Source organism: Coenobita brevimanus, chromosome 26 (assembly GCF_032717465.1).
Source record: "Coenobita brevimanus isolate Jiangsu-jjx chromosome 26, ASM3271746v2, whole genome shotgun sequence".
NCBI lineage: Eukaryota > Metazoa > Arthropoda > Malacostraca > Decapoda > Coenobitidae > Coenobita > Coenobita brevimanus.
In genome coordinates this window covers 12598275-12609229 of record NC_136979.1, presented here as the reverse complement: position 1 = coordinate 12609229, position 10955 = coordinate 12598275, and the positions used below count along the sequence as shown (strand labels likewise).

The 10955-nt window shown below is 42.0% G+C and overlaps 1 protein-coding gene across 1 annotated transcript in view; it reads right to left on the bottom strand.

The window, feature by feature from the left end:
- CadN (neural cadherin) overlaps window positions 1–4438 on the bottom strand; it is a 481090-nt gene extending 476652 nt beyond the window's left edge. Inside the window, exon 1 of the mRNA XM_080267947.1 lies at window positions 4401–4438. Within this exon, the coding sequence (XP_080124073.1) occupies window positions 4401–4438 (38 nt within the window). The remainder of the gene's footprint in view (window positions 1–4400) is intronic.
- Between the last annotated feature and the right edge of the window lie 6517 nt (window positions 4439–10955).

Below are 10955 nucleotides of genomic sequence, written 5' to 3'. Positions count from 1 at the left end.
TAAGGAATATTTTACTATAAACAATTAACTACTGGGAATTTAACGTAATATCTTGTATGAGGTGGAGGGGGAAAGAGGGAGGGGAAGGCCAAGGGATGAGATGGAGGGATAGAGTGGAGAGGTATATGAGAGAGGGGGGTGTGAATTGGGAGCAGGGCAGTGAAATGGCAGGGGACAGGGCGACGTGGAGGCGATTTGCTTGTGGCCACCCCGTATAAGGGATTAAGGCGTCTGGCAATAGATAGATAGATAGACCTTATATTATCTCTCTCTCTCTCTCTCTCTAATCCATCCTCTTTCATCGCTTCATTATTATATTCTGTATTGTGTTTCTCTGTCCATGGTTCCAATATCTAAATTATATTAGCCATTCTCATTCTTATAAATTCCCCTAACACACTTCCCTTTCTATCATTTCTCTTTCCTTTTCTTCACTCCCTTCTTTATCCCTTTTCTTTCCACCACTCTTTCAGCTGTAACATGACAACCATTGCAATGCTTCTGATTTCCTACTAATCTTTTTTTTTTTTTTTTTTTAATATCTTCTCTTCGCTCTTTTATCTTGTCTCTTCCATTCCTTCCACGACTTTCCTTCTCTCTCTAATTTCCATTATTTCATTTCTTCCCTTCACACGCTTCTCTTTTCTCATGTTCACTCTTATCATAAACCCTTCACCTTGAGGACGTCTTTCTTCGTTTTATTCACGCAACTACCTGACTGATATCTTTAAGTTTCAAAACGTCTCCCATAGCTGCTGCTGCAGTTGCTGTTGAAGTAGTAGTAGTAGTAGTAGTAGTTGTTATTGTTTCTTAACCCCGGTTCGCCTAACCAAGCAGACCAGTCGACCGCTGAAAACCAGCCTCCTCTACGATGTTCTCCCACATATTCCCTTCACAGCTGAGGAGTTCATTGATCATTATATAATTCCTTCGAAGTGAAATGTTTCCTCAACGTTACCTTACTGAGCTTTTTTATATGCCATCTCATGACGATTTATAGGTTAATAAAATCGTTTGGCTGCTGCAACAGTAAGCCAAAAAGGGGCCACCCAGCTTCAAGGAATATATAACTGTATGGAGGTGGCAACGATACACTAAAAATAAAGACTGACAGCTTTCCCGAGGGAATGCAGTATTATCTCTACCAAAAAATTTCATGCATTCAGAGAGGTGACTGCCACCACCACTCCTACCCGCAATAGTTGATAAGCTCTATAGAATCGTGCAGCCACATTTCACTTTTTTTTTTTTTTTTTTTTTTTAAGACCCCATAAAACTCTAACTAAATCCAAAAAGAGAGGAATAATTCTGTCAAGTTTTAAGTGAACTGGTGAAGAAATGAAGGAACGGCATCGAACTGAAGTGCATAAAAAAGTATGAAAGAATAAGAAAAACTGAGTAAATACAGAACGGAAACCATAACAGACGTGTTCAGAGTAGAGGGGCTTAACACTTCTCTCTCCAGGGGTCACGAATCCTACCAGTAAACAATTAGTCACCTGCATTTTCCTCTTACTTCAGTGCCTTTGTTAACGGTTCTTCCATTATCAACCCACCCAAAATTTTTGCTGACATCCAATTCATCAAAGTCAGCCAGGCAACTTGGTAAACAGCCGCCGTCCTCCTCCTCCTCCTCCTCCTTTGCTATCCTTGTCTTAATCTCTTAGTTTAGTCATCTCTTGAACAGGACCATCCTAGCTGGCAACCGACCTCCGACTGCATTTTTTTCCCTTCATGTTTTCACTTCCACCTATTCATTCCCAAAATCCACTCTCCTACAGTCTTCTCCAATGTTTTCCCGTCCCCCTCCCCTCCCCCTCCTACAGTCTTTTCCAACTTTTCGCCCTTCCCTTCCCGTCCTACAGTCTTTTCCAATGCTGCCCTTTCCCCTCCCTTCCAACAGATATTACAATAATAACTCTTAATTAAAAGAAAAAGTCCTCTTCAATTAGTAAAGAAAAATTCTTCCCCCATTACTGGAGAAAAACTCCTTCCCCAAACAATAAACGAAAATAACTTCCCAAACATTGAAAGGAAAGAAACATCTGACTTTATAAACAACGCAACACGGAAATGTCTATATACAGATATAAATTAACCGTCATGTCTTGTATTCCTTTCTATGATACCTCAACCACTTCAACTGTACTGACCTGGGAAACAGAGGTAGCGCCGAAATATCCCAATATTCTGTAATGACAGATTGACACAGATAGGTACGTACACACACACACACACACACACACACACACACACACACACACACACACACACATTGTTACTGTCGTTTGTTTTTCCCTTAGGTACGAGGAGACTACTAACCCAAGGTAATGGAACTACTACTCCTTCAATAACAGGTGCTGTATATCCAAAGTGAATAAAATCATTTACTGGTTTAAGGAATTCTATCTATCTATCTATTTACTGCCAGACACCTCAACCTCGCAAAAGGTGACCACAAACAAATCGCCTCCAAGTCGCCCTGTCAACCGCCATTTCACTAACCTCCCCCCAGCTGACACCCCCTCTCTCAAAATCTCTCTACTCAATCCTTCCATCTCATCCTCGGCACCTCCCACCCCTCCACCTCACTCACATACACTCCTTGTTAGTCACTCGCTCTCCATCCTCTCCACATGGCCAAACCACCTCAATGTATTTCTCCTAACGCTCCTTTACTTCCTCATTTGTCAGTGTCTCTCCATGTAACTCCACATGCACCTCTCAAATAACGTTTAAATAAGGCTCTGGACTTGTGTGTGTCGCTCTGTTTAATTCCATAAGATTTTACGAGCCTAAGGGTAACGCTGGCGGTGTCTGGGTTAAAAGACACATCACGTAATCGTTCGTCGAGGCTGTGGACTCGCAGGACACGGCTTAGAGGCATTAAACTTGATCCGTGCATTAGCAGGATATGACCTCGCAATAAACACGCCGCCCAACCCTTACTGTAATGGCTCGGTTCCATTTTCTAGAACACCGCACACCCATTGTTATCCATACTATGTCCCAGTGTCCTCAGTGTCCCAGCTTAGGCTCCAGACTTCCTCTTACACTCTTGACTTTCCTTGTTTTTATTTATTTATTTTTTGGTTCCACACTTCCCCTCGCACTTTTAACTTTTCTTTTTATTCCTTTATTCATCGTTTTCCTTTATTATTATCATCACCATACACCGCACTTCTCATTCTACATGTATTATTTTACGATTACCAATTTACTGTACTCATTCTCACTCTTTTCCTTCCTTCCCTTTCAATCCTCATTCACTGCTCTTTCCATATCACAAACATCCATTATTATAGGCATCACCAATCCCTTCTCTCTTCAACCCCTTCAATGACAACATACCGCCACCGCCAAACTATCTTCCCTGGTAGTAAAGGAGCTACCTCTCCTCTTTCCACATCTCCAGCATCTGTATTACTTTATTCATCCCCAAACTTTCTTCACTTCCTTTCACACACTTCTGTTTATTTTTCTCCCCTCGGCTCATTCCATTCCTCAGCAGTTCGTTTTTCTCTACATTTGTATTACTTAAGTTATCCCTCATACTTCCCCCTCCTTCTCTCTCTCTCTCTCTCTCTCTCTCTCTCTCTCTCACACACACACACACACACACACACACACAGATCCCACATCTTCAGTGCTTCAGTCAACCCAGCAATTCTTTCACTTCTGTTCACACTCCTCTCCAGCTTACTCACTTCTTAACCGCTTTTAAATCCACAGATACAACATGCATATAACCTTAAGACACATTTCTCTCTTGGCATAACGCAAGGCTTACTGGCTTCTTCCAAGCGTTTCCATTCATCTCACGTTTCATAACTATTCTGCAAAGGTGAAAACGATTGCAGCAACTTACCCAGTCGCTTTACCACTGGTTTACTGCCTTATTTGCATGACACTTATACGGTATATTCAAGGAAGAACCAAACAACGACGTGCCTGTATCTATGCAAGCAGTGTGTGTCATCATTTTAGGCCCACCGCTGTGAGGCAAGACTTACCGCTTTGCTTATGACACCAGACACTAACCGCCACATCAACAACAAAAATTCAGAAAATGTCTTGGTTATACCGATGCGGAGAGAAACTGAGCTAATTTTCCGGTAACTGTATGTGGAGTGGACACTGCAACAACGGTGTGTGTGTGTGTGTGTGTGTGTGTGTGTGTGTGTGTGTGTGTGTGTGTGTGTGTGTGTGTGTGTGTGTGTGTGTATACAGCCCACTTGCTTTACACGAGTTTCTACGACGCGAAATGAATAGAGCGCGACGGGGGGGGGGGGGGGGTGAAAAAGTTTAAGAATCAGAAGTGTGCGAGTTGGTTTTGAAAATGCGAAATCGGAGCGTCAAAGTGTGCCGAATCCGGTGTTGTGCTGCATAGCGCGACCTACCCTTGTAGAGCGCCACCTGCATTACCGTCACAAGCCATGGCCATGGATGGTGATGATCTACCGACCCAAAACGTTAACAAAGTCCTGGCTGCCTTTGACGAGTTTAAGGATCAAATGACAACGAACGAAAACTGTTAAGTGAGAGCTCAAGAGGTTCTGGATGCCACCGGAAACAGCCTCCATTACAACCAAGACAGGCATGCCGAGGAAGTGAACCGAAGGCATCAGACTTTGATCACCACCTGCTTTACTCCATCACAAGAAGAAGATCCAGTGCCCTCAACATCAGCCGTGAATGACGACGATGGTGCATCTGTTGTGTCTGCCTTGGACACTGAGGGGTTCATGACTGATGTGGAGCGTGTTGGTGGTGGTGATGGTGTGATGGAGTCAGGCAGTGTGGAGAATGCAGGGGCCGGGGCACCGTGAAAGCCTCGCCTGCCTCGGAACCCCATCTCATCGTCTACTAAGCCTTTCCTGCATACAGCAGATTTTGAGGTATGGGGCTATGGTGTGAGTTATACTTTTTGTGTGCATGTGTTTAATGGCCCATACCACGTAGGCAAAATGACAGACCAAAGGGGTGGCTTTTGAGGCGGCCACCCCACCAATTAGAATTTTCCCCATACGGTACGTTATTTGTACAGCATAAAATTTCTAGAGAGAGTGAAGTCTTCTACCGCCCTAATTCTCGCGTATTAACGAAAGGACTGCATATTATATATATATATATATATATATATATATATATATATATATATATATAAAACACGCATATAATTTCCAAGTACAAATCGAATACAAAAATAAATAAACAGTTCCTCCTCTGTGGTACATATGGAGATACAGAAGTCATGGATTTAACTTCAACTGTATGAGTAAAAGATATTCGGCCACGGTCGGATCGATACGACGGAGGAAAAAATATACCACTGTCCTGGAATTATGATACAAGTGCTTCGGCCTGACTTGGACGCTCTTAATCTTGTCAATAAACCTTCTGTAAGTTATACACAGTTTGCATGTGTGAGTTTAATGCTTCAAAAATAAAAAATCCCACATTCAAGACACATCAGTGATATAATTTCAGCAAGCTATGTTGCTCATTACACCACTAGACTGCAAATGAGTTTGTGACGCTGTACGAAGGAGCTGAACTTGCAGTGTGCGGGAGTAATGTGCTGGGTGGGTGAGAGGGGTGGAAAGTGGGGGTGATGGGGGTGAGGGTTGGGGTAAGATGTGGGGAGAAATGGTGGGGCGCTTGGGGGGAGTGAAGGGGTGAGGGTTGGAGTTGGGGGGAGTGGGGGGTAAGGGTTGAGAGGGGAATAAAGGTGAGAAGAAACGGGTAGACGGAAAAGTAGAGATGGTGGGCAGGAGAGTGGGAGAGAAAGATGAAGATCAGAGACAGGTTAGTACTGTGTGTGTGTGTGTGTGTGTGTGTGTGTGTGTGTGTGTGTGTGTGTGTGTGTGTGTGTGTGTGTGTGTGTGAGAGAGAGAGAGAGAGAGAGAGAGAGAGAGAGAGAGAGAGGCGTGGCGGTGGTAAGGGAGGATCACCATGGTAACATCTGACGAGTGCAAGGTGACGCCTCCCCCCCAACACACACACACAGCTTCTCCCTTACCGACCCCAGGGTATCATTATCCTGGGTCCCCTTATACTACGCTATACTACGCTATTCGAGGCAATTACCTGTACAGAGGCTGAAAGAGCTTGTCCATTTCTCACCATAAGCATCATAATCTCACTCTACTACACCTCACACCAGACACCCCAGTATTCTCACACCACACACACACCCTGATACACCTCATACCAGACACTCTTCACCTTCTAATAATACCCAGACACCCTGATACCCTCATACCACATACAAGCCATCCTAATACACTGGCCAACCATTTTTCTGCACATAATTGTACCTCTGGACATTCAAGCTTTCATTAAAGTAATCGCCGCTCGTTTAAGTCTAAGTACTAAAGATCTGTTACTGCCAAAAGTTTCTAAATTGCATGTGTGAATGTGTTCGAGGAGGAGGAGGAGGAGGAGGAGGAGGAGGAGAAGGAAGAGGAGGAGGAGGAGGAGGAGGAGGAGGAAGAGGAGGAGGCAGAGGAAGAGGAGGAGGCAGAGGAAGAGGAGGAGGCAGAGGAGGAGGAGGAGGAATGGAGAAAAGGGGGGAACGGGATAGAGGATGGGAAATGGATGAAGAAGGGAGGGGGGAAAGAAGAATAAATAAGAATAAAGGAGGGAGGAGAAAGAGAAAAACGAAGGAGGGGGGGGGAAGAGAAGACGGATGGTTGAGATACGAGAAATATGAAGGAGAGTACCCGGTAATTAGGAGGGAATCAGGAGGGAGGAGGAGGAGATGGAAAGGAAAAAGATGAAGGAAGAAAAGGAAGATATGAGAAAGACTGAGAAATAATTGGAAAGGAAGGAGGAGGAAAGGGAGAGAAGTGGGACATGAGGAAGAGGACGGACCTGAGGAAAGACAAAAAGAGGACGGACAGAAGAGACGGATGGAGGAGACGAAATAATGAAGGGGGAGAAGAGGAGAGAAGAATGGAGGATGGACATGGCGTTAGGTAAGTGAGCGTCAGAGAAACATTCGTCAACATAAAAAAAGAAAAAATTGTGGAGGTAGTGGTACTGGGCGGAAAAAGAGAGCAAGGGACGAAACAATAGAGACAGAGGGCTTGTAAGACTAAATCATTCCGAAATAAAGCGACCGAGCGGCGGAAAATAAAAGACAGACGGCAAATGCAGGAAAATACGAGGGGGAGACACTCCATCTGAAGGACAGCAACATGAATGAGAAAATACAAGAAAGTACACAAGAAACAGCAGCGGAGAAAAATGCGCAAAAAGGGGTGGAGAGTAAAGTGAAAGACAATGAGAAAGAGAACACTCATCATGGTAACCTTGTTCTCCATGCACTCAGGGACAGGAGAGGTAGATACAGGACAAGGCTAATTAAAACTTTCACACTCCCATGACTCTCAGCTGAACAACATCGACTGGCGTTCGATGGAAAAATACTTAAGATCTGGCAACAGCAATATTAATTTATGACAAATGATCATCCCTCACATGATGTGGTGTCAGATAATACAAATACATCATCATCAATCGATCACATCGGTCATTTTGAATATTTCCCAGATTTTGAAAAAGGGAGACCAACGCCGCGGTAAACTCTCCTACGTCATATAGGATACAAGGCTGCTTGCAAGTGTTAGGCGATGGACTGCCACAATCTTATCGTCGGTGTTTTCACAAACTGGCGAATCTGTAGTTTTCCCTTTTCTAGAAAATTGCTTGTAAAAATTTCCCTTTTTTTCAGATCAGCTCTCTGCTTTATTTTTTTTACAATACTCAGAAAATATTTTGTGTTTTGAAAATTCAGATAATCATATGTGTTTGGGCTTTGCCATTCCTTAGTTTAGTCTTTCTAACATGGAGAAAATGCAACTGAAATATATTTGTCGGTTTGTGGAAACATGCAACATGAATAAGGTAAAGATTCGACACTAATTTGTCAGTTTGTGGAAACATAATTATTCAACTCAGATAAAATTCGCCACTTCAGTGTAAAAATTACATAGTAATAAGTCTAAATAAATGCATAAAATAAAACTATACAATTACTATATGCAGCAAATACTAGTATATACAACAATCAAAATAAAATCACATGCTTTACATTAGTGTGAATTTTATTAATTTTTTTTATTCACTATGTACTTCATTTCATATGATATTTGTCTGATGAAATAACATACAAAACATACAGCAGTTTATAATCTCTTAGTATTTTCTCAGTTCAGCAAGGCATTATTGCTACCAGTGTGGATGATTTTGATAAAAAGAAACATGATTTTCATTGCAAATCACTGGAGTTGGGTCATTACATAAGCTAATAAGATCTTTGTGTTTAGAATTTGACAACTTTGGAAGCTGTGCCACAGGTCCTGGACTGGTTGGAAGGCTCACAGTAGAGTTGCGTCTGGCGCCATGGAGAGACATAGAAAATTTTCTTCACAGTGAGAGGTTTTGTAGAACAGTTTCTGGCCTTTGCTTTTGTCTGTATGAAGTTGCATGACCTTAGTCCAGTCTACTGATGCACCCTCATCGGATTCTCGGATACGAAGGATTCTAAGCTCTTGCGAATACTGCTTCCAGTCTTTTATCATTGACGATTGTACTTCAGTAACCTTATACAGAACTTTTCTAGCAAGACGGATTATCATAGCCAACTGAGTTGGGACGAAAATGTCTCCTGCTCTTTTTATGGCACTTTCAATGGTACTGTGTATCGAGTCCCCTTCACTCTGTCCATGATTTGTTTCATAAAAGCATAAGGTGATCCGCTGGATGGAAACTGAGCATTTTAGAAAATAAATAAACATGGCTGGAAGGATGGAATATTTATTTTGTCCTCCACAGCCGTCACAAAAAAATGTAACTTCAACTATACCTTTTTTTTCAGCATCCACCAAAAAATCATACATGATACTATCTCATTTCCCCCACGACTGGCAACTGCTTCATGCCAAAAGTAACAAGAACCGTCACCATTTCCTAGATTGTAGATAGTGAAATTATAGCATGACAGCTTTCGCCTATAAAACAGTTCACATCGTTTAGATATAGGCAAATAAAGCACTTGTTGCAAATCAAATGTTGCTGCAAGAAATTTCTCATCCACTTTCCCTCTCTCTTTCATTTTACTTTTAATTTCTCTGACCGTCTCCTTCTCAAGAACATGTTTTTCAAAACGACCTTTTACTGCTTCTTGATCATCTTTATTCCCATCCCAGAAAGTGTCACAGATTCCACAAAGGTCCTTTTTGGGAATATGGAATTTTAAATTAAGTCCACTGAATATTTTCCTGTAAAAAGAGAAGCTAACTTGATCCTCAGAATGTTCATTATTATACAGTTTGTGCACTGTACTTATTGTTAGGCCAGGGAATAAGTACTCCTTGGAAGTGCTTTGCCGACAGTAATGAGACTCCATTCGAGGAAATCGATTAATATGGCCTGTCACTTTTTTCCTCAACCTTTCATCCCTCTCCTTTAGTTTTGGTCGTCTTCCTCCTCGACCTTCTTTTTGTAATGATCCAGTTGATGATAATTTTTCCATTGTGGTCCTGATTTGCCTATCATTAATGTTAAGAATGTTGACAAACATTATTCAGCACACTTTGACTTTTCTACAATCAGCAATTGGCAGGAAATATGCAAAGGTTCTACTTTTTCTGCTTTCTTTTCCCAGGCATGCGTATTTTGGGTCCTTCACTTCAATGGTCCTACTTATCCACTCCCTTTGACTGTCAACATTTCCCAAGTCATAAAAGCTGTTCAGAATTATTTTTCTCGGTTCTTCAGTTACTTTATCACAAAACAGTCCTCTACTACTGCACTTGTTTTTAGGGCAACTATTTTTCAATATTCGCCTTGCAGGCATCTCCTTACCATTTTGTATACTGATATACGCTTCCCCACTGTTGCGATTTCTCTTGCAAATTTTCCTGATTTTTTTCTTTTTCTGACACCTTTCTAATTTTATCTGGAGATTGTTTAGGCAATCCTTCAACAACAAAGTGTTCTGGTTGTGTCACATATTTTGCGAATGGGTTACACATCTTTTCATTGTGAGTATCTGGTGTGATATTTTCTGCAGGATTACATGCTGTTAAACTGTGATTTTCACAAGAATCCTCTCGGAAGTGATTATAGCACAAAAGACGTTGACATTCTTGTTTGGTGCAAGCTGCAAATATCTCCGACTTACAGCCTGTATGTCCACAAACAGTAGCTCTTACAAGTTCATCATCAATAATTAAGTCATCATCAGGCATAAACAAAGGGTCATTGACAGAATCGCACTCAGACATTGTTGGGTCATCGGAAGTGCTTAGGTGAGAAATGTCACTGCTTTGATCTTTTCTTATGGAAGACACTGATCCATGTGCATCCTCTCCACTTTTATTATTCTTTTCATTCATGTTACTCGGGTCACTTTCTTTTTAGGAATTCTGTTAATGAAATGTCATCATCACTATCATCACTTCCCTCAAAGGTAGGTTTTACTTCAAACTGTATGACGACTCCACTCCACCACTTGCCGTGGGGTTGCCACCACATTTTAACTTTTCTGCCATTTCACAACTTTTTCCCGGGAGGTAGTCTCAAGTCACGCAATGGAAAAACATTCTCGGTGTTGTCTTCATCCCATCGAACCAGGACATCGACGTTTTTAACCATCTGAAAGAGAAAATTAACTGGATATGTGACCTCTAATTGTTGTTGGACTTGTATAGGGTATTGTGAAACACATCAGGTTCCAGGCCTGGCAACTCTCCAAGGAGGACCCCAGGGCTGGAGACAGCGTTTCGTGCAGCTATGCACCAAAGAGGCGTGAACCTCGATTGAATGAATGCTATAGTAACGATATGCAAAGCAATAGTGATGCAGATTTGTAATGTTTAATACTACTTTATCAATCAGCTCACCTTCTGGAATGAGAGTTTGTGGTTGGAAAACATTGCAGTAGC